The sequence below is a fragment of the Haemorhous mexicanus genome, chromosome 25 (assembly GCF_027477595.1).
Source record: "Haemorhous mexicanus isolate bHaeMex1 chromosome 25, bHaeMex1.pri, whole genome shotgun sequence".
Taxonomy (NCBI): Eukaryota; Metazoa; Chordata; class Aves; order Passeriformes; family Fringillidae; genus Haemorhous; species Haemorhous mexicanus.
Genome location: NC_082365.1, coordinates 3,755,007 through 3,778,171, shown reverse-complemented (window position 1 = coordinate 3,778,171; position 23,165 = coordinate 3,755,007). Strand labels below are relative to the sequence as shown.

The window sequence follows — 23,165 nt, the reverse complement described above, 5'->3', positions numbered from 1 at the left end:
CCCTTTTAGTTGAAGCCAAACATGTTCCAGGTCAAATGCTCAGCTGGTGCGAGTCAGTGCAGCTCCACAGAGTGCCAGGAGGTGCAGCAGGGACCCTGCCTGGGCTCCCTGCCCTGCCCCTTTGGGAACATCACAGCATCCTGCCTGGATTCAAAATAACCTCCACTGGAACGCCCAGCAAATCCCAGGAAATTATTCTTAGGAGAAATCTCTGAAGGGATGGATTAGCTCCACCTCTGCACAGCAAACAGTTGGGTTTGACATTCAGGATGTTGGTTTTTATAATTAAAATGAATGGAGAGCTCTGGTGCCAAATTCCACCAGGGAAAGGTTTCCTGGGCGGGGGAGGCTCCTGGGCACCCTTGGCATGTTCCTACAAGAAAGTCAGGCTGGGCACAGCCCTGCAGCTGCTGCTGCTCCTTCCTTCTGCAGCCTTGGCAGGGAGGGATGGATTGTCCTGGCACTGGGATGTGCCAGGGTGGGTGGGGTGGGCACAGCAGGGTGGGATCTGTCACCCTGCCCTGCTGCTCCCTGGGATGTGCAGGATGGGTGGTGTGGGCACAGCAGGGTGGGATCTGTCACCCTGCTGCTCTCTGGGATGGAGAGGTAGAATGGGGAGGTAGGATAAACCCAGCAGGGTGGGATTTGTCACCCTACTGCTCCCTGGGATGTGCCAGGATGGGTGGGGTGGGCACAGCAGGGTGGGATCTGTCACCCTGCCCTGCTGCTCCCCGGGATGGGGATGTGGGATGGAGAGTGGGATGAGGCCAGGAGAGTGGGATCTGCCAGCCTGTCCTGCTCCTGCCTGGGATGGAGGTGTGGGATGGGCCCAGCAGGGTGGGATCTGTCACCATGCTGCCCCTGGGATGAAGAGGTGGGATGGGGATGTGGGATGGGGATGTGGGATGGGCCCAGCAGGATGGGATCTGTCACCCTGCTGCTCCTGGGATGAAGAGGTGGGATGGGCCCAGCAGGGTGGGATCTGTCACCCTGCTGCTCCTGGGATGGGGAGGGGATGTGGGGACAGCCCATAAATCACTCTGGGGACAGGCAGGGGGTGGCTGAGGGGCAGCGTGGCTGAGCCTTCCCACAACCATCTCTTGCTCCCATCTCCCACTCCCAGCTCCTGGCAGTCCCTATCGCTGCTCCACACCTGCCCTGGCTGATCACCAGGGAATTGCGGCTCCTCATCAACCCCCAGGTCACAAAAGAGCCGGGAAGGAGCAGGACGATTGTCCCTAACAAAGGGCTGGGGCACCAGGGCCCTCCCGCAGCTCTCTGTGTGATTCCCGAGGTGGCAGGGATGTGTTCCCCCTCCATCCTGCCCCTCTGCAGCAGGGAAGGGCTGGGAATGCCTTCCCCCTGCCCCACTCCAGCACGTTGAATAATTCCTAAATAAATAAGAGGATGAAAGACTAAAGCTCTTCTTCTTCATCTGACACAGTGATGCAGAGAAACCCTGGAAACACCAAGTCCTTCCAGCATTTTTTTAAAAAAGAAAAATATAAAACCCCACTCGATTTTCTGGCCAAACTTGCAGAAGCTCAGGGCCCTCGGGGCTGACGGGGGAGAAGGTGCAAAGTGCTGGGGCACAGAGGTAGGACACGGAGAGCTCCCAGGGCACGGAAATCCAGCAGCTCTGTCGCTCCAGGGGCTGTGAATTCCCTCTGCTGGGAAGTTTTGGTTCAGCAGCTGCACCTTCACCGGGTCCCTCAAACGCTGGGAGCAGGAGCAGCCCCACCCAACCTGCAGGGACAAAAGGGTTTAGGGCAGATGTGGTCCTAGAAACAGGGCTGGATTCCCAGTTCCTTGGGTTTTGTCTTTTAGAACTGCTGGATGTGCTGATCCATGAAAATCGGGATTTTAAAGAAGAGGGAGAGTGACTTTTTAGTGATAGGACAAGGGAGGTGGCTTTGAACTAAAAGAGGAGAGATTTAGATGGATATTGGGAAGGAGCTGAACATACTCCCATTGTCCATCTGCATTTAGAGCCTCAAGGAAAGGATGCAGAGGAGGAAAATCACGGGGGGTGATGCCCAGCTTTTCTCAGCCTGAATAAATGGACAACCACACCAACACCTCTTCTGTCTGCAAACCCAGGGTTGTCTTTAATTTGGGGGGTGGAAAACTTGTCCTGTGAGGAGCTGGAGGTGTTTACCCGGGAGAAAAGGATGTGGTATTCCCATTCTCTGAGCAGAGAGAGAATTCTCCCTCCCAGGATTTCTCCTGGGGAAGGCAGTGAGAAATCAAATAGAAATAAGAATTGTTTTCCCTTCTCTCTCTGAGCTTTCTCACTGCCATCCCCAGGAAAAATCCTGGGAGAGAGAATTGTCTCTCTCTGTCCAGAGGATGGGAATGCCACAAAAGGAGGCTCAGGGGAACCTTACTGCTCCCTGCAGCTCCCTGGAAGGAGGCTGAGGTGGGGTTGGGTTGGTCTCTTCTCCCAGGTAACAAGTGACAGGATGAGAGGCCTCAGGTTGCACCAGGGGAGCAACTTTAAATTGGATATTAGGGGAAAAAAAGAATCACAGTGGGTTTTGCAGAGATTTTCACACAGAAAAATCAGTGTCTAGCTCCCCATGGCAGTGAGCAGCAGTGAGTGCTGGGCACAGGGGAAAGGCTGGAAAGAGGGGGATGAAATGATGCAGAAATTCTTGGCTAAAACTCCAAGAAAGAGAAATCCTGCTGCTGCCAGCCCATGATGCAAGCACGGGGAAGTTTAAAACCCCACGGGAGCCACCCCAGCAGTGACTGTGGCTGTGCCTGGTGGGGCCCAGGGAGCCCGGCCAGAGCCTCCAGCACAGCCCGGGTGGGAGGAGAGGGGAGAGGAGCGGGAGAGGAGCGGGAGAGGAGCGGGGAGAGGAGCGGGAGAGGAGCGGGGAGAGGAGCGGGGATCCCTCTTGGAGCAGGGTGAGGAGCGGGGAGAGGAGAGGGGAGAGGAGAGGGGAGAGGAGCGGGGAGAGGAGCGGGAGAGGAGCGGGGAGAGGAGCGGGAGAGGAGCGGGGAGAGGAGCGGGAGAGGAGCGGGGATCCTTCTTGGAGCAGGGTGAGGAGCGGGGAGAGGAGAGGGGAGAGGAGCAGGAATCCCGCCAGGAGCCGGGAGAGGAGCCGGGATCCCGCCGGGAGCAGGGAGAGGAGCCGGGAGAGGAGCCGGGATCCCGCTGGGAGCAGGGTGAGGAGCCGGGATCCCGCTGGGAGCAGGGAGAGGAGCCGGGATCCCGCCGGGAGCAGGGTGAGGAGCCGGGATCCCGCTGGGAGCAGCATCCCGGGGCGCTCTCACTCACTCACCGCTCGATGATGCTGTTGTTGAACTGCAGATCGCAGGCGACCGACCTCATCTGCTCCAGCAGCTCCTGCATCCTGCAGGGACACAGCCTTTAGGGGCAGATCCAACCCTAATTCCTGCAGGGACACAGCCAGCCCTAACTCCTGCATCCTGCAAGGGCAAATCCAGCCCTAATTCCTGTATCCTTTAGGGGCAGATCCAGCCCTAATTCCTGGATCCTTTAGGGGCAGATCCAGCCCTAATTCCTGGATCCTTTAGGGGCAGATCCAGCCCTAATTCCTGGATCCTTTAGGGGCAGATCCAGCCCTAATTCCTGGATCCTTTAGGGGCAGATCCAGCCCTAATTCCTGGATCCTTGAGGGGCAGATCCAGCCCTAATTCCTGGATCCTTGAGGGGCAGATCCAGCCCTAATTCCTGTATCCTTTAGGGGCAGATCCAGCCCTAATTCCTGGATCCTTTAGGGGCAGATCCAGCCCTAATTCCTGGATCCTTGAGGGGCAGATCCAGCCCTAATTCCTGGATCCTTGAGGGGCACATCCAGCCCCTCATTCCTGCACTGCTCAGCCCCTGCTTCCCATGGGAGCAGCTCCTGCTGAAGGGCTGGGATGCCCTACAGGACACTGAGCAGGGTCACCCATCCACAGCAGGGTCACCCACCCCCAGCAGGGTCTCACAGCCCCAGCAGGGTCACCCCCAGCAGGTCCCCCCTTTCCAGCCCTGCAGACACAGAACCCTCACCCCACTCCAATGATGAGTAGCAGGAGGTTCTGTCCCCCCCCCGAGGAGCTGGGCTGTCCCCAGACCCTGTTCCCAAGAGTGGGAAATGGATTTGTGGAGAGCTCTCGGGGTCGGATAGAAGGCCCACAGAGTGTGCACACTTTGAGAGAAGAAATTCTGATTTAGCAGTGTTATGGAATAAGGTAGATGTTGTTGAGAGAGAAATGGAGCTAGAAAAGTTTCAAAAGATGGCCTTGCAAATCAGACTGAATACTTTGGGGAAATAGAACTGTGAAAGATGCATTACAGTGGGACCCACCAGGGGCAGCTTGGGATGATTGGTTTGAAGGCATTTGCAGCATGGTGTGACAAAAAGTCAGTAAGCTAAGAAATGCTTGGAGTGTTTTGTAATCAGGAAATAGCTTCTGATTGTGCTGGTGTGAATTATAACACCTGTACTCTCACCCTTCTCACGAGACTGAAAATGGAAGAAAAGGTTTTAACTCTCAGTTTCCCCATCTCTGAGTCACACAAAGGTGTCACCCAAACCAAGGACTCACCTCAGAGCCATCTCCTGGCAGGCCTGGCTCAGGGGCACGGGGGAAGGCACAGGAGGGGCCAAATTCCACTGCTCCACCTGGAGAAGCCTGTCCAGAGCCTGTGGAGATGATGGAGTGTCCTGGCAGTGCCCACACCAGGGGCTGTCCGTGGGGCTGACCCAGAGTCACTCAGCAGCACCCACGGAGACACACCCAGCACTGCTCCAGGACAAACAATTAAAGAAATTAATCCAAGCACCAGCACACTCCCAGCGGGCTGTGCCCCAGCCTAGCAGCTTTGCTGTGGCACCTGGAGGTGAGGCAGCATTTTCCTCCTGCTGTAATTCCCATTTATTGGGCACACATCCCCCGTGCCAGGCAATCCTTGGCACCAGCGCCTTTGCCAAAGGTTTCCCCACTCCCTGCTCACACAGCAGGACAAAACATCACCCCCAGCTGGGATCACCCGCAAAAATCTGCAGCAAGGGGTTAAAACCCCTGCAGGGCTCCCCTGAAGAGCCCAGGAGCTGCTGGAGCCTGGGGATCCCCGTGCCAGGCAATCCTTGGCACCAGCGCCTTTGCCAAAGGTTTCCCTGTTCACACAGCAGGACAAAACATCACCTCCAGCTTGGATCACCTGCAAAAATCTGCAGCAAGGGGTTAAAACCCCTGCAGGGCTCCCCTGAAGAGCCCAGGAGCTGCTGGAGCCTGGGGATCCCCGTGCCAGGCAATCCTTGGCACCAGCGCCTTTGCCAAAGCTTTCCCTGCTCACACAGCAGGACAAAACACCACCTCCAACCAGGATCACCCACAAAAACCTGCAGCAAGGGGCTAAAACCCCTGCTGGGCTCCCCTGAAGAGCCCAGGAGCTGCTGGGGAGGAGCAGGAGGAGCTGCAGCCCCGACACCCACGCCCTGCAGGCAGTCCTGGCACTCCATCATCTCCACACTGCAGGCACTGATGCGGTTGCTGAGCCTCTTCAGGTGCTTCTTGATCTCACAGACTTTCCTGGAAAGAGGAGAAAATGATGTCAAAACTCCCAGGCAACGCTTGGCATCATTAATTTTATTTTTTAAATTGTTTTTGGTGTGTTTTAATTGCACGCTGCTTTCTGCAGAGCTGTCTGGATTCAAAATCCTGAAGGGAAGCAAATGAGTCAGGGCTTGTAATTGCAGCTGCAATTAGGCCAGGTTATCCAAACAGCACTGAGAGCTAATTAATCAGGGAAAGTTGATTGTAAATGAGGCAGCTCAGGCCTGTCACCTCACCCAGCACAGGCTGGGCCTCTTGCTCCTACCCAAAAAAGGCTCCACACACCCAGCAGGCACATCAGGAGTTGTATAAAAAAAAAAAAATGTTTGGTTTGGGTTTAAAAAAAACAAAGGAAAGAATATTTCAGGTGAATGATCCACCTCAAGTCCCCAGAAAAACAACCACCACCCCACAAACCCTGTCAGGAAACAAAACAGGACAATTAAAACTGAAGTAAGGAGAAATTAAAAATATCCAGCTGTGACTCATGGTGCTTTAGAGAAAAACAGGTACAAAAATACCCCAGGAAAACATGGGGAAGGATTTTTCCTCCCTGTGAGCAGAGGGAAAACCTTGCTTTAGTGTCCTGCACTGCATGGATTCTGTGGGGCTCCACATCCAGGGGAAAATCCCAACCCAAGAGAGAATTCCCACAGAAAAAACCACTGAGATCAGCTCGGTTAGAGCATGGTGCTAACATCACTGGGATTGTGGGTCAGTCCCTGTATGGGTGTCCTGGATTGCCAAGGGAATTGTATCTCCTGGCCATCTGCATGGCAGCTGTCTCCTGTTCCGTGGGCAGCTCTCCTTATCTCTCCCACACCCACTCCTCCCTCTGGCAGGGATAATAGTATTAGATAATAATAATAATTATCTGCTGATATTATAATAATAATTACCTGCTGATAAGAGGCCATTGAACGTCCCTGCATGGCTGATAAGAGCTGCAGCATCCCATTGGGAGATGTGAGCCCAGAGGGAGGAGCCAAGCATTCCCACCTGGATATAATCTGGAGATTCTGGAACACCAGCACGGCTTCTCCACTGGATTTCCCAGAGGAGCAGCAGCTGCCTCTGCCCCTGGATCCTCAGAGGCAGACTGCACCCTTCTCCAGGATCCCTGCTCCAGCAGAACCACCCCTGGCACTGCAGGAGGGCTGAGCCACAATTCCAATGGGACTGCTGCCAGCACCCTGACCCACAGGGTGTCAGGTGTGTTCTGGCTCTGGCAGGGTTGGTTTGGTTCACTGCATTGTTTTTTATCTTTTTATTTTCTTCCCTGGTAAAGAACTGTTATTCCTGCTGCCATATTTTTTTCCTGAGAGCCCCTGAATCTAAAATTTGTAACAATTCAGAGGGAGGGGGTTCACACGTTCCATTTCAGGGGAGGCTCCTGCCCTCCTCAGCAGACACCTGCCTTTCCAAACCAAGGCACTGGGCCATTTACTTCAGAGTTGGACTCGATGATCCCTCTGGGTCGCTTCCACCTAAGAATATTCTGTGCTTTCTGTGCATCCCCTGTGAGCTGGTGCATGAATAGTCACACCTCCTAAAGAAGGCAAGCCACACCAGCAGTTTTCCATTATTATTATTATTATTATTATTATTATTATTATTATTATTATTATTATTATTATTATTATCTTTCCCACTACCAAGTGGCCTGTCCCAAATCCCTCTGGGGCTGGTACCTCATCCTGCTGCTGTGCAGGGCCAGGGCCTCCTGGTACTGCTGGACACAGTCATTCTGGAAAATGGACAGAACCCTCCTGGCCAGGTTCCCCAAATTCAGCCTAAATCCAGGGATAAGAGAGAAAACACCGTTATTTCCTTCAAGGTGTGAAAAGGAGCATCACAGGAGGCCTAAAGCTGCCTCCTGGAGGGAGAAAGAAGGGAGTTACAGGGAAAACAAAGCCTGGATGTGATGGAGAAGGAGGTTTTGGGGGATACAAAAATATAAAAAATACAAAGAGAATTTTGGGTTTGGTGGTTTTGGGGGATACAAAAGGCATTTGGTACAAAATACAAAATACAAAGAGAATTTTGGTTTGGAGGTTTAGGGGGTTTTGGGGGATACAAAAAGCATTTGATACAAAATACAAAATACGAAGAGCATTTCCCAAAATCCCCATTTCCATCTCCACCCTTGATCCATAGCAGAGAGCACCTGGAAGCCCTGGATGCCCAGAAATTAATTAAAGGGAAAACAAACCCTGGCAATGATGGAGAGAGCGGTTTTGGGGGATACAAAAATACTAAATGCAAAGGAAATTCTGAGTTTGGAGGTTTAGGGGGTTTTGGGAGATAAAAAAAGCAATTGATACAAAAATACAAAACACAAAGAGCATTTCCCAAAATCCCCATTTCCATCTCCACCCTTGATCCATAGCAGAGAGCACCTGGAAGCCCTGGATGCTCAGAAAGGAGTTACAGAGAAGACAAAATACCCCTGGAGAGGATATTTTGGGGGATTCAGTCCCTGTCCCTCACCAGGGCACTGCTGAGAAGTCTCTGCCTTGGGGTTTAAGGCAAATGCTCGGGGTTGGACTGAGCACTGAGACAAAGGAGTCTGTGCAATTCCACCCTCCCTGCTGCAGGCTGAAGTGGGGATTTTGGTTCTTGCCTGTGCTGAATTCCCCTGGTTTGGGTGGAAACTGAAAGGAGGATTCTCAAAGGTGCCAAACCCATCAGGCACTTCACAAGCGGATGGGGAAGCAGGAACACTTCCCAAATCACCATCTCAGTGCAAAAAAAAAATTTAAAAAGCCTTTTTTGGTCTGTTGCTCCCACAGACCAAATCCTGTGTGAGCCCAGCCTGGGCTGGGTTTGTCCCCTCAGCCAGCACAGGATGTGACCCCAGAGCAGCTCCCTGTCCCACCTGAAAGAGCTCAGGGCTTGAAACCTTCCCTGGGGGAGCTCCTGCAAGGAGGAACCACACAGGAACCTCCTCCAGGGCCCTCTGACAGCGTCAGGGACGAGTTTTAACCCTTTGAGACCCAGCCAGAGCCACCGAGCCCTGCCTGGCCCCAGCAAGGGGCAGGTCCTGGGGAGGGGACAGGGTGGGACTCACTTATCCAGCTTGTGGATTTGCTCCTCGTTGTAGCCCAGCCCTGGGGAGGAAAAACCAACACTCAGCACACAGTCCCTGCTGACAGCCCAGGAAATGGGCACTTTCACACGGCACAGAGCTGGCTGCAGGGGATTTTCCTTGTGGATATTTTCAGTTCAGTTGAAGAAAGAAGAGAGAGAATTTCTCCCAGGCTGAGCCTGGGAATCTTCGAGGAGAGAATTCAAACAATCATTATTTCTCTTTCTATAACCATTGTTTATAGATATGGCTCTCCAGAGTGTGCTTTTGATAAGTCACCAGTAGTGTGGGAGGTTTTCACTCTGAGACCAATCAGGTCTTAAGTCCACCACTGTTTCTGTAAGAACTGTAAATTTCTAATTATAAAGTGGCTTTTCACACCCTCTGCATCATCGGGTCAGTGCTAATTATTACCCAGCTGGGGGCTGCTACCACATTTCCTGGCTCAGCCCCCAGGGCCACTGTCAGGACACAGAAACAGAAAAGCTCTGCAGGTCCCTTCCAGCCCAAACCATTCTGGGGGTTCCATGAAGCCACTGCTGACCCCAGCAAACCCAAATCACCCATTTTCCCACGGGGACATTCCTGCCCGGTGTCCCCAGCACTCACTCAGACACATCCTGGCCTTCTTGAACTGCTTGTGGATCACCTGCATCTTCTCCAGGCAGCACTCCATCTGCTGGATGCTGCAGGGGGGCAGGGAGGGGGTGAGGCTGGGCTGAAATCAGCATTTGGGCTGAAATCAGCGTTTTGGAGTGAACTTAACCCTTTGGGGGGGATGTGGAGCTGCTGCCTGTCTGTGAGCAGGGACATCAGCCCTGAGGGTGTGGGTGGCACCCGGGGCTGTGCCTGGAAGGGGAACTGCTCCATTCTCTGGGGCTCTGTTGGGAAGGGTGAAAGTTGGACAAGGAAATCTCACAGATTTGTGTGTTTAGCAGACAGATTTTTGAATGTAGAGACTGGTGAAGGAATAGAGATGGAAGCAAGTTTTGATCTAGAAGAAAAGAATTTCTGAGCCAGTCTGACTGGATAACCAAGGAGACAAAAAGTATGTTAGTTAGAAGGGGTTTTTATGACTTAGAGCAAAGGATAAACCCACCCCAAACAAGAAGATGTTTTTACCAAGCAGAAAGAGAGCACAGGCAAACAAGGCAGCAAATGTGGCAAGCAGAAAAAAGGTCTCAGAATTTCCCACTACAAGAAAACTGAAAAACAACTTCTAGCTTGAGCTGTGATGTACTGACTGTGAGTGACTGGAGAGCAGTGACATGAACATGGTAATTGCAGGAGTTATGATAGGCTAGAGGTAACAGTTAAGGTACAGATTGGTTCTGCTGTATTGAGATGCTCAGCAAAGAAAAGTATGGAATGCACTGTAACCTAAACTCAGGGTCTCCAAGCCTGCCTGCAGCTGGAGCTGACAGCTGTGGGCACAGCTCTGTCACCCACAGCCCTGGGCTGCTGTGACACCTTGGATGGGATAAACTGCATTTTGGAGAGCCCCTGGAGTCCCACATCTCTCATTTCAGCCCTTACATTGGCGCCCAACGTGGGGCACCATTGGTCAGAGCCTGAATGAGGGACACGGGTCTCCAGGCCTGCCTGCAGCTGGAGCTGACACCTGCATGCACAGGCTCTGTCACCCACGGCCCTGCACTGCTGTGACACCTTGGATGGGATAAACTGCATTTTGGAGAGCCCCTGGAGTCCCACATCCCTCACTCAGGCTCTTACAGGGCTCCACATCCAAGGGGGAATCCAATCCAAGAGAGAATTCCCACAGAATCTGAGGCAGATTTCATTGCCTGGGTGTGATGGGGGGACTGCAGGACACAGTTCCTGTCCTCAGAGTGAAACCTGCCTCTGGGTGAGGGTTGGCAGCAGGAAAACCCTGGTGGGACAAGCTGGGAAAGGGAGAAGGATGGGAGAAGACTGGGAAAAAACTGGGATAGGGCAGGGAAAAGGCAAGGAGGGCTCAGGGACAGGGCAGACCCTGCCCTCAGCCCCTGGAGAAATTCTGAGCATCCAAATCAAACTTCCAGCCTAAAAATCCCCTCCACTTGTAAACCCAGCCCAGGGCTCCTGGTGGGGACAGCCAGGTGGCACCAGGGATTGCCCCACACACCTCTTGTCCTCGTGCACTTGCTGCCTGTCCTTCACCAGCTCGGCCAAAATCCCGTCCAGGGCCCCCTGGAAGTCAAAGATGCTGTGGGAGCACTGGGAGAGCTCCTCATCCACCTGCAGAGGAGGGGCAGAGGTTGGGGCCAGCTGCTCCGAGAGCTCTGGGGGCTCCTGGGGCTGGGGATGCTCCTCACCCTCTGCAGCCTTGCCTTCACCACATCCACCCCAGCTGGGGCCCTGCTGCCTGCAGGGACGGCCTCGTACCTGGGGGAGGGCAGAAAATGAAGATTCCTGAAGGAGGATTGTTGTTGGCAAACAACTGGCACAGGAATCCACCTCGTGCTGGGGTCCTGGGGGGCTGCAAAGGGATTTCCAGGGCAGCAACCCAGATTTCAGAGCCACGAGATCAGCAAAGTGCTGATCTGGTAAAAACTCGCCCCGTTGAGTCCCATTTGTTCCCAAATTGTTGGTTTTACACCCACTGGCTTCAGGCCAGCTGGGAGGGTGGTTGTGTGCCTGCAGCTGGCACAGGAGTGCCAGGCTGAGCGTGGCACAGGGGCTCAGTCAGCAGAAATGTTCCTGAAGCAGAGCTGGAAGGGCTGGAAGAGCCAGAGCCCCCAGCTGCAGCTCTGCTGCTCTTGGCACTCCAGCCCTCAGGGCTGCACTCAATGGGAGCCATGTGCCCCTGTTTTTTTAATTTTTTAATTTTTTTTTCAGATGAAATGGAAATTAAGAGACTTTGCTAAATGGCAGAGAATGAAAGAACAGCAACCCAGAGGCAAAGAATTTTCCACTACAACAACAACAACAAAAAAAAAGCAGCAGAAAAGTAAAATATCTGTGGGCTGCTTGTGATAAAAGGGGTTCAGCTTGGCCCAGGGTGGGAAGGGGGATGTGGGGAAGGCTGAGGGCAGCCCAGGGTTTCTCCATAACTCAGAGGAGACTCTTGGAAGGAAATGGGATCTCTCCCCAGGGCTGGTGGGATGCTGGATCCCTGAGAATGCAGCCCAGCTCTCCAGGGTTGGTGACAGGGGCCAGACCCCCATGGGGTCGCAGAGCTGGTGCCATCCTGCTCTTATTTTATCCCAGTTTCCTCAGTTTTCCTTTCCCTGGAGCTGGCAGCAGCCCTGGCTCCTTCCTGCTCCAGGGCTGCAACAGCCAGAAAAGCCCAGAGTGGGAGCCAGAGTCAGGACTAACTCTGGCTCCTGTGAAACCATTAAAAACTGAAGCAAAGAGGGGGAAACAGCCAGAGTGGCTCACTTCCCAGGCAGTGAAAAGCCTCCTGCCTCCACAATACCAGCTTATTCCTGGCATTTTCTTCATTCCTGATTTCCCAGGCACCTGTGAGAGCCCCACATCTCCCCAGGCACAGCCCAGCTCACTTACAGCACGTGTGTCCTCCCCTGGGTGAGCTGCAGGCAGCTGAGCACGGAGTGAGCCCCCCTCCTCTGCTCCAAAATCCTGCAGCACTCTGTCCTCAGGTTCCCACTGCCAAGAGAGAACACAGCCCCTCCAAGATGTGCATCCTGCAGCCACAGATCCATCCCTGGAGCTGGGGGCTTCTCTCAGGCTGCTCTGAGACACTGGGGGCTGGGTGAACCTAAACCTGGGTGTGGCTGCTGCTTTTAGGGTCTCTCACCCTCTGTCCTGCCCCAAAAGGAGTGGGTAGGGCAGTGAAATTCATCATGGAGTGGTCTGGGTTGGAAGGGACCTTAAAGCTTAAATTCCAAATCCCAAATTCCTGGGGAGGAACACTTCCAATAGATGCACACAGTGATAACAATAAAAATAACAATTATAATAAAAGGGGGAAGGGAAGGGAAGGGAAGGGAAGGGAAGGGAAGGGAAGGGAAGGGAAGGGAAGGGAAGGGAAGGGAAGGGAAGGGAAGGGAAGGGAAGGGAAGGGAAGGGAAGGGAAGGGAAGGGAAGGGAAGGGAAGGGAAGGGAAGGGAAGGGAAGGGAAGGGAAGGGAAGGGAAGGGAAGGGAAGGGAAGGGAAGGGAAGGGAAGGGAAGGGAAGGGAAGGGAAGGGAAGGGAAGGGAAGGGAAGGGAAGGGAAGGGAAGGGAAGGGAAGGGAAGGGAAGGGAAGGGAAGGGAAGGGAAGGGAAGGGAAGGGAAGGGAAGGGAAGGGAAGGGAAGGGAATAATCTGTTTTTTTCCTCAGCCTCTCCTAAACTGAACAAAGTGACCCAAAAGGAACAAAAAGAGGACAGGAGCATCCTCCCAACACCGAGGAGTTTCTCCTCCAGGTGCAGCCCCATGGGGACACAGTGCCCCTCCTGCCCTGCTCCCCCCAAGTCCCCCAGGACCCCACCCTGCCATCCCCACTGGTCTGCCCTGGCAGGAGGAGCTGGAACCCCTTAAGCCAGCAAAGCCCCAAGCCCTGGCAGGCTGTGTGCCCCTGTGCCCTGCCCAGCAGTGGCTCTGTCACTCACATCACCCAGTGCAGGCCCCGGGCCAGCAGCTCCCGGCCCCTCCGCAGCGCCTGCCCCACGCGCAGGGTCTGGTGAGCAGCACCCACGGCACTCTGCAAGGCAAAGGGCACTGCCAGGGCCCGTGCCAGGCACAGGGCACTGCCAGGGGCTGCCCTGGCACACACACCCACCTTGGCTGCGCTGCAGTCGGCCACCACGTCCACCCTGGGCAGGAGCTTTGGGAACTCCAGCGCCGCTGCAAAGACAGGCAGGGTCGGGGTGTGTGTCACCAGCTGGGGGCTGTGGGCAGCCCCCACCCACCAAATAAATCCTGGGGCCACTCAGGATTTCAGCCTCAGTGCTGGAGGCTCAGTGAAGCTCTCCAAGATTTTTTGGGAGCATGGATGAAGGCGGGAATTCCCTGCAAAGCTCAGTGTGGTGCGTGGCCACGGAGCAGCAGCACGTGGCAGGGGAAAACTGACCCTGAAATCCCCTAATCCTGCTCCAGGGGCCACAAATTGGACTGGGAGTTGGCACTGGGCACTGGCACCAGGATTGGGAATTGGCTCTGGGAGCCAGGACTCCTGCTGCTGGAACTGGGGTCACTGCTGGCAATGGGGGCTGGCACAACCTGGCAGTGGGAAAAGGAACCAGTCTGGAGAACTGGGAAGCCCAGTGGGAACTGGGGTCCAGCTCAGACACTGCCCAGGCCCAGGAGCTGGGATCAGGCAGGAAATGGGAAATCTCTCAGGGCAATCACTGGAACAAATCCCCCTCCCAGCAGCCACTCTCCTGCTGTGACACATCTCCCACTCACGGTCTCGGTACCGGACCCCCACCACGTCCTCGGGCTGCTCTGAGGTGCTCAGCAAAGTCAGGGGGCTGCTCTCTGTGGTTTTGCAGAAGTGATGAGCTTGAAGATTGGGATCCAGCTCATACAGGTGTCCTTCAAAAAAATATTCTTGATGGTGAGGGACTATGTTTGTCTGTTTGAAGACGGCGTCTAAAAACTTGGTGGTACTGAAATGGAGAAAGAAGGGGAAGGATGGGGATAAGCAATGAGGTGAGCACACAGATTTCCATCCTTTTGGCAGCCCGCTGCCCTCAAAATCCCAAGATGTTGATATTTTCTCTTAGCAAAATATCAGACAAGGTCAGCAGAGCCCCCTGCACCTCTCTGTGAGCCCAGAGCTCTGTCAGGGCACTCCCAGCAAAGGCTGATTTGAGCCTGGTGTGTTTAACCTGGTCTGGGAGCAGTGCAAAGGGCATGGTGCTGCCCCAGGTTCCCCTGTGGAAGTGAGGGGAACTCCCAGCTCCACTCCCAAATCCCAAATCCCTCCGTGAGGCAGCCTTACGTGTTGTAGGAGTGGATGTAGATGCGGTGGGAGGACGCCTGCTGCAGGGAGAACACGTCCACCACCATCCTGTGCAAAATGTCGTTGGTTCCCGCAAAGAACTGGTCGAACCCCCAGCATTTCTCCTGATCCACCTCCAGGATATTCGCCAGGATGGGGATCAGCTGGTCCTTCAGCCCCCTGCAGCAGCAAGGGGACTTTTGTATTTGGGTTGCCCCCAGACAAAGGAAGGAATGATGGAGCTGACTCCGTGTTCTCTGAAGGCTGATTTATTATTTTATGACACTATATTATATTAAAGAATACTAAATTAAACTATATTAAAGAATACAGAAAGGATACAGACAGAAGGCTAAAAATCAATAATGAAAACTCCTGACTCCTTCCAGAGCCCTGACACAGCTTGGCCCTGCTTGGCCAAGGAGTCAAAACAATTCTCATGAATCCAGTGACACAATCACCTGTGGGATAAACAATCTCCAACCACATTCCAAAGGAGCAAAACACAGGAGAAGCAAATCAGATAATTATTGTTTTCCTTTTTCTCTGAGGCTTCTCAGCTTCCCAGGAGAAAAATCCTGGGTGAAGGGATTTTCCAGACAATGTGAATGCCACAGGGAAGAAGAGAAATTTGCATGGGCTGGTGTAACCCCGAGTCACAAACACTGCCCTGCACCCCCTTTTTCCTGTCTGGGAAGCAGAGATCTGCTCTGGAAGCTGTGACAGCTGAAGCTGAAGAGTTTCTGTGCCTTGTTAACCCCTCCTGTGCTGACTGAGGACACAGCCCCAGTGAGGGACACTCACGTGGAGAGGCGGCAGGTGATGGGCAGCTCGTAGCTCCACTCGATGTTCCCGTTCTCCTGCCTCTGGATCCCTGCAATGGCCCCAGGAGGCTTCTCCGTGGTGATTCTGTACCTGTGGGAAGGGAATTGCTTGCTGCTGCCTCGAGCCAAGCGAGCTCTGCGCAGGCTCTGCGTCCCTCAGGTGGAGGGAGAGGGCAGAGCGTGGATGTGCTGGGGAAAACACGATTCACTGAGGGAAAAGGAAGGGCCCAGAGGGAAAATACTGCAAGGACCAGCCAGAACCTTCCCAGTGAGCATTAACCCTGCCTCCCCTTCCAGCTGTTTAGCCAGGAGGTTGAGGGAATGCATTTTACAGAATCCCAGAATTATCTGGGTTGGAAGGTGTGGTGGTGTTGGAGGGTCCCCAGGATGAGGGAAGAGATGAGATCTTGGAGATCTTGACTCCGTGTTTCAGAAGGCTGATTTATTATTTTATGATATATATTATATTATATTAAAAGAAAATGATATACTAAAACTATACTAAAGAAAGAGAAAGGAGACATCAGAATGCATAATACAATCTTGTGACCGACCAGAGAGTCCGACACAGCAGGACTGGGATTGACCATTAATTAGCAACAATCCACATGAGACCAATCACAGATGCACCAGTTGCTAAACCATCTCCAGACCCACTCCACAGCCATCAGGTGGTTATTGTCCACATTTCTCTTCTGAGGCTTCTCAGGAGAACAATCCCAGCGAAAGGATTTTTCAGAAAATACGTCTGTGACAGGGAGGAGCCTTGAAGACCACCTGGTTCCAAGGCCCTGCTGTGGGCAGGGATGCCACCAGGCTCAGTGCCCCACCCAAGCACCCATTTGGAGGGAAAACGTGGCAAATGGGACGTGGGTTCTTCCCCACACTGCACACACACCACGAGGAGGCCAGGTGGGGTTAAAGCAGAGTGAGCCACCCCCAGCCCAGCCCCAGCTCCCCACCACAGCACCCACATGATCTCCTTGTTCCTGCGGGGTCCCCCGAAGGGCACGAAGGGCAGGCTGCCAGTGGCAGCGTGGTAGAAGGTGACACCAATGCTCCAGAGGTCCACGGTGACACCAAAGGCCTTCTGCTGCGGCTTGCGCAGCACGGCTCGCTCGTACACGTCGGGGTGCTGGGGGGGCACAGAGAAATGGTCCTGGCTGGAAAATAGCAACTGGAAAACAGCTCTGGGTCCTCCCCAAAACCTCTAACACAGCTCTGGGTCCTCCCCAAACCTTCTAACACAGCTCTGGGTCCTCCCCAAAACCTCTAACACAGCTCTGGGTCCTCCCAAAAACCTCTAACACAGCTCTGGGTCCTCCCCAAACCTTCTAACACAGCTCTGGGTCCTCCCCAAAACCTCTAACACAGCTCTGGGTCCTGGCTGAAAAACATCAGCTGGAATAGAGCTCTGGGTCCTCCCAAAAAACTTCTAACACAGCTCTGGGTCCTCCCCAAAACCTCTAACACAGCTCTGGGTCCTCCCCAAAACCTTCTAACACAGCTCTGGGTCTTCCCCAAAAAACATCAGCTGGAACACAGCTCTGGGTCCTCTACCCCAGAGGTTAGAGGACCCCAAAAACTTCTAACACAGCTCTGGGTCCTGGCTGAAAAACATCAGCTGGAATAGAGCTTTGGGTCCTCCCCAAAACCTCTAACACAGCTCTGGGTCTGCCCCAAAACCTCTAACACAGCTCTGGGTCTGCCCCAAAACCTCTAACACAGCTCTGGGTCTGCCCCAAAAAACATCACCTGGAACACAGCTCTGGGTCCTCCCAAAAAACCTCTAACAGAGCTCTGGGTCCTGACTGAAAAACATCAGCTGGAATAGAGCTCTGGGTCCTCCCCAAAACCTCTAACACAGCTCTGGGTCCTCCCAAAAAACCTCTAACACAGCTCTGGGTCCTGGCTGAAAAACATCAGCTGGAATAGAGCTCTGGGTCCTCCCCAAACCTTCTAACACAGCTCTGGGTCCTCCCAAAAACTTCTAACACAGCTCTGGGTCTTCCCCAAAAAACATCAGCTGGAACACAGCTCTGGGTCCTCCCCAAACCTTCTAACACAGCTCTGGGTCCTGGCTGAAAAACATCAGCTGGAACACAGCTCTGGGTCCTCCCAAAAAACCTCTAACAGAGCTCTGGGTCCTCCCAAAAATTTCGAACACAGCTCTGGGTCCTGGCTGAAAAGCATCACCTGGAACAGAGCTCTGATTTCTCCCAAAAACTTCTAACAGAGCTCTGGGTCCTGACCAAAAACCAGCACCTGCAACAGAGCTCTGGGTCTTCCCCAAAAACTGTCACCTCTAACAGAGCTCTAGGTCCTCCCAAAAAAATAAATCACTTCTAACAGAGCTCTGGGTCCTCAAAAAAACATCACTTGTAACACAGCTGTGGGTCCTCTCAAAACCCATCACCTGCGACCCTGCCACAACGCCCTGAGCCCCCCCCCCCTTCCAAAAACACGGATCGGGCTGTCCAAGTGACTCAGCTGCAGGACTGAGGGACAGAGCCAGCCTCCCCCAGCCCTCCCAGGGCCACCAGCCTGGCACCCGCCCTCCTCACCAGGTACTCCTCTGTCCCATAGACAGACACAAACTTCTCATCATCCTCCAGCTCTCGGGCGGCTCCGAAATCCGTCAGCTTGTAGATGCTCTGCCCGTCCTCCCCCACCAGCCTCATGATGTTGCCGGGTTTGATGTCCCTGTGCACGACGCCGTTCTCCCGGAGGTGGTTCATCCCTGCCACTGGCACAAGGGGGAGGCAGAATTCGTGCGTGGGGCTGGGCCACTGGGCTCCAGGGGGGGCAGTGTGGGTTTAGGAATGAGAAAAAGGCTGGAGAGGGGGTAAATCCCACGGTGGTGCACTTAGGTGGGGATCAGAGTGACTGGAGAGGGGGTAAATCCCACGGTGGTGCACTTAGGTGGGGATCAGTGTGACTGGAGAGGGGGTAAATCCCATGGTGGTTGCACTTAGGTGGGGATCAGAGTGACTGGAGAGGGGGTAAATCCCACTCTGGTTGCACTCAGGTGGGGATCAGTGTGACTGGAGAGGGGGTAAATCCCACTGTGGTGCACTTAGGTGGGGATCAGAGTGACTGGAGAGGGGGTAAATCCCACGGTGGTGCACTTAGGTGGGGATCAGAGTGACTGGAGAGGGGGTAAATCCCACGGTGGTGCACTTAGGTGGGGATCAGAGTGACTGGAGAGGGGGTAAATCCCACGGTGGTGCACTTAGGTGGGGATCAGAGTGACTGGAGAGGGGGTAAATCCCACGGTGGTGCACTTGGGTGGGGATCAGTGTGACTGGAGAGAGGGTAAATCCCACGGTGGCTGCACTTAGGTGGGGATCAGTGTGACTGGGGGGATAGAGGGGATGAGGACATGGCAGGGCACAGCCCCTTGCCACAGCAGCTTCCCAGAGCAAGGAGAATCCCTCAACACAGAGCTCAACCCCACCCTGTTCAGGGCTGCAGCTCCTGACCCCTCACTGCCTTGCCCAGGGCTGGTGCCTGCAGGGACCCCCACCACCATGGGGTCCCCAGCTGGAGGGTCTCAGTCCCTGCTGGTGGCAGGGGCTGGTGGCCCCCGACCCCCACACTCACCCACACACTGCAGCACGATGAGGAACTCGGACTCAGCCAGGCCAAAGGCATTGGCGGGGTCTTCCAGCACGTTCAGCAGGCTGCCACTGGAGCAGTACTCCATCACCAGCACCTTCTGCTTGCTGCTGCCCTGCGGGGGGAGACAGGGAGGGCTCAGCCAGCCCCGTGTCCCCCCCAGGTCCCCTCCCTTGGCTGGTGAGCCCCAGGGTTCCCCAGAGGGGCTCCCACTCACTGTCTCCTCCACGGCGAATAATTTGACGATGTTTTTGTGGTTCAGCTTCCGCAGCATCTCGAACTCTCTCATCTGCACCTCCTGGGGCCGCAGGTAGCTGGCACTGTTAAACACCTTCACAGCAACCAGCTCCCCCGATTTCTGGGAAAAGAGCAAAAAGAGGGAATGAAAGCACGAGGTGATGCCATTCCAGCAGCTCCGGGAGCTCTGTCCCGGCTCCCACACCGCACTCGGGATGTAAATGATGAAATGATGCCTCTGCCCCGCGTCTGCTCGGCTGCACAAACAAACCGCTGTTGTTCACCTCCCTGCCCTTCCTGTCCCGGCACCCACGTGCTGAGTGTCGCTGTGTTTATCCGGCCCCACGAAAAGTTCCCGTCTGCAGCCCAGGCTGGCAGCTCCCCGAGGGACGGGGATGTTCCCAGCCCGCTCCCGCAATTTGCTCAATAAACTTCAAAGGCTGCCGAGGAGGAGAGCCCGCTCCAAGCCCGGCAAGTGTTTGCATGAAGCATGCAAATGGCCAAGGACGGGGTTTTCAAAACCTCTGGGCATTCCCCGGGAAGCAGCAGCTCCTTCCCCCTGCGCCGCTCGGGAACGCGGCGAGCGGGAGCCGCCAGAAGGAGCCTGCGAGCGCCCCAAAAGCCGCCCCCGACCCGCAGAGCAGGGGAAGGAACCCCGCGGAAAATGAAAATGAAAGGAAAAGCAGCGCCTGAGCTGCTCCAGAGTCAAGGATCTCCCGGGAAGGCGAGCGGAGCGGAGCTCGGGCATCCCGCGGGGCGGCGGCGATGGGGGCACCGGGGCTCTGCGGTTCGGGGGTTCCTGCCCCCCCAGCTGCCCCCGCTCACCTTGTTGCGAGCTTTGTAGACAGAGGCCGTGGCCCCCTGGCCCAGGAGGTCCTCGGTGCTCCACAGGTAGTTGGGGGTGCTCTGCATGTCCAGCGGGAAGCGGGTGAGATTTATCCCACCGAGCCCCAGCCTTTACCCCTCCGGGAATCTCGGCCGCTCCCCTGGATGCAGGGTGGGATGCAGGATACAGAGCCGAGGCTGTATGGACCGAGCCCCAGCGCTGCCAGAACCGCCGGGCCGGGCCGGGGCTGGCAGCAGGAGCCCGGCAGATGCCAGAGCTCGGGAGCGGAGCAGCGCGGGCGAGAGGCGCCTCCCCGCCCGGGAACTGAAACCCGCGGCTTGCAAAACCCGCCCGGCGAGCACGGCCGCGCTGCAGGAGGAAACGCCTCAGCTTCCTGCTCGAGAGAAAACTTCCCAGCCGGGCTGCCATCCCCGGTACACCGGACAGCCATCCCCCGGAGCACTCGGGCTGCCATCCCCGGTACACCGGGCAGCCATCCCCCGGGGCACCCGGGCTGCCATCCCCCGGGGCACCCGGGCTGGCATCCCCCGGCACCCGGGCAGCCATCCTCCTGCACCCCGGCTGCCATCCCTGGGCACCCGGGCAGCCATCCCCCGGGGTACTCGGGCTGCCATCCCCCGACACCCGGGCAGCCATCCTCCTGCACACGGGCTGCCATCCCTGGGCACCCGGGCAGCCATCTCCTGGGACCCGGGCAGCCATCTCCTGGGACCCGGGCTGCCATCCCTGGGCACCCGGGCAGCCATCCCCCTGCACCCGGGCTGCCATCCCTGGGCACCCGGGCTGCCATCCCCTGGGGCACTCGGGCTGCCATCCCCCGGGGCACTCGGGCTGCCATCCCCCGACACCCGGGCTGCCATCCCTGGGCACTCGGGCTGCCATCCCCTGGGGCACTCGGGCTGCCATCCCCCTGCACCCGGGCTGCCATTGCCCGGGTATCCGGCCTGCCATCCCCGGGCTGCTCCGGGACAGCTCCGGTGGCGGCAGAAGGTGCTGAGCTCCGGCTGCCATCGGCATTGCCGGGTGGGGATTTGGGAAGCAGAGCCGGATCAGGATCCCTGCCCAGGGTCGGTGTCCAGCCCCTGTTATCCATGCCAGCACGGGATCAGTGCTCGAGCCCTGGCACAGACACAGCTTCGCCTGGCAAGGCTGGCACTGAGCTGCTCGGGCTGCCTGTCGGGGGTGTGGGATGCAGGATACAGGTGGGATGCAGTGTGAAGAGCAGGATGTGGGATGCAGGACAGGGTGGGATGCAGGATGGGATGCAGGATGTGGGATGGGATGCAGGATGTGGGATGCGGGATGGGATGTAGGACAGGGTGGGATGCAGGATGTGGAATGCAGGATAGGATGTAGGACAGGGTGGGATGTGGGATGCAGGATAGGATGTAGGACAGGGTGGGATGTGGGATGTGGAATGCAGGATACAATGTAGGACAGGGTGGGATGTGGGATGCAGGATAGGATGTAGGACAGGGTGGGATGTGGGATGCAGGATAGGATGTGGGATGCAGGGTGGGATGTGGGATGTAGGGCAAGGTAGGATGTGGAATGTAGGTCAGGGTGAGATGCAGGATGGGATGTAGGACAGGGTGGGATGCAGGATGTGGGGTTCAGGGTGGGATGCAGGGCAGGATGTGGGATTCAGAGCACTCTGCTGCCTGCACAGGGCAGAGCAGGGCTGCTCCTGTCCCTGTTCACTCTGTTTTCACCATGACCAGCTCAGCATGAGGGTCCCACTGTCAGGAATTATTCCAGGCTGGTGTGGATATCTCTAAAGGCTCCATCCTCACCAATAAAGCCTCCAGAGGTCTGAGAGCTCATCAGCGTGTGGGGCATCCAAACACTGGCATCACTTCACCAGCCTGCACACAAACCCCACCCCTAATTAATGCCTTAATTCCTGCTGAGCTTCATTTTCCCATCCGGGGCTGAGTGCCTGGAGCAGCCTCCAGAGGGCTGGCAGAGGGCACAGCCTGGCCCTTGCCTGAGGTGATCCAGGGGTGCCCGGGGCTGGGAAGGGCTGGCAGAGTCTCGGTTTAACCACACGAAACCTGAAATCCCCTGGAGTGAAGTCATTCTGCTGCAGCTCAGCTGACAGGAAGAGAAGGGCCGGGGTGACTTCTTGAAATTGTGTCTGGTTTTATTTTCTGTGCATGTGAAACAGGAGCATCAGTCTGTCCCCAGGCTGCTGGCCAAGCCCGTGGCTGGGAGTGCCCCCAACACCTGCCTGGCTTCTTCCAGCCCCTTTATGCTTTCTTCTGCCATCCTTTTAAAATCCCCAGCTCATTTCCTCTCCCTGGTTGCCCCTTCAGCAGGATTTTCCTCCCAGTCCCATCTGAACTCCAGAACTGGATGTGCCCACAGGGGATAAACCCTGCTGTGGTGGGAGAGCACCCCTCTCCAAAAACCCGGCCTTGAAAGCAATTTGTGACAGGAATGAACAGTTCCAGCTGGTGGCAGCAAAGCCCGAAGAATGAAGGACAAGCAGCGAGCTCTGCGTGCAGCAGGGACCTCGTCCTTGGGGTCAGAAAACCCACGAACCCCCGAGCCCAGGGGTGTCCCCTCGGTGTCACTGTGACAAACCTGTGACAAACCTGTGACACGACCGTGAGAGCTGAGCCCTCCCAGCCCTCACCGCGGCGTTTCTTTGTTAAAAACCACCAAAACCCATTTCTTTGTTACAAACCACCAGAACGGGGTTGGTGAGGGAGGGTTGACCCCACCTGTGGTTTGGTGAGGGTTTAAGAGATAATCACAGCGTCTTCTGCTGGACAGTGAGCAAGGGAACTCCAAAATGCCTTGTTATCTGTGCCACCCCATTGCTCTCCGAGTCCTCTTTCATGTTTTAAAAACAAAAAACCACCAGCAGCGTGCCCAGCTGGCTCTGGGGTGGTGCCACAGAGGCTGCTGTGATTTTGGAATAAAAACATCCTGGATTTCCAGCTGATCCCTACAAGAGATGTGGGACAGGGAGCACAGGGATGCTCACCCCAGGGACAGGGAGGGACAAAATGCCTCAGTTAAACAAACCTCACTGAAAGTAAGGAATTCCTTCAAATCTTGAGAAAAGGAAGCCAAAGTGAAC

At 55.5% G+C, this 23,165-nt stretch overlaps 1 protein-coding gene across 3 annotated transcripts; it reads right to left on the bottom strand.

Annotated features, from left to right (window-relative positions):
• Positions 1-1,472: 1,472 nt before the first annotated feature.
• Positions 1,473-20,392, bottom strand: IKBKE (inhibitor of nuclear factor kappa B kinase subunit epsilon). Of its 3 annotated transcripts, none has more exons than XM_059867538.1 (20): positions 20,056-20,392; positions 19,211-19,351; positions 18,979-19,108; positions 17,940-18,121; positions 16,350-16,510; positions 15,356-15,466; positions 14,552-14,731; positions 14,014-14,216; positions 13,388-13,452; positions 13,218-13,309; positions 12,170-12,271; positions 10,978-11,047; positions 10,788-10,852; positions 9,272-9,348; positions 8,645-8,684; positions 7,266-7,367; positions 5,454-5,550; positions 4,564-4,661; positions 3,288-3,359; positions 1,473-1,746 (listed from the first exon to the last, which is right to left on the bottom strand). In XM_059867538.1, the coding sequence occupies exons 1-20, from the start codon at positions 20,140-20,142 to the stop codon at positions 1,713-1,715; spliced, it is 2,109 nt and encodes a 702-aa protein (XP_059723521.1). In that variant the 5' UTR covers positions 20,143-20,392; the 3' UTR covers positions 1,473-1,712. The 3 variants fall into 3 exon arrangements, with proteins under 3 accessions (XP_059723521.1, XP_059723520.1, XP_059723522.1); XM_059867537.1 differs by having other exon boundaries at positions 10,788-10,900; positions 20,056-20,391; XM_059867539.1 differs by lacking the exon at positions 1,473-1,746 and having other exon boundaries at positions 3,288-3,401; positions 10,788-10,900; positions 20,056-20,391.
• Between the last annotated feature and the right edge of the window lie 2,773 nt (positions 20,393-23,165).

What these genes read in the sequence shown, in the direction of transcription:
- IKBKE (XM_059867537.1), bottom strand. Translation starts at nt 20,142, where the DNA reads ATGCAGAGCACCCCCAACTACCTGTGGAGCACCGAGGACCTCCTGGGC. An exon ending in CGCAGGAACAAGGAGATCAT is followed by an intron (nt 15,467 to 16,349) that starts GTGGGTGCTGTG and finishes CCCTTCCCACAG; the next exon opens with GTACAGAATCACCACGGAGA. An exon ending in TGCCAGGAGATGGCTCTGAG is followed by an intron (nt 3,360 to 4,563) that starts GTGAGTCCTTGG and finishes GTGTCCCTGCAG; the next exon opens with GATGCAGGAGCTGCTGGAGC.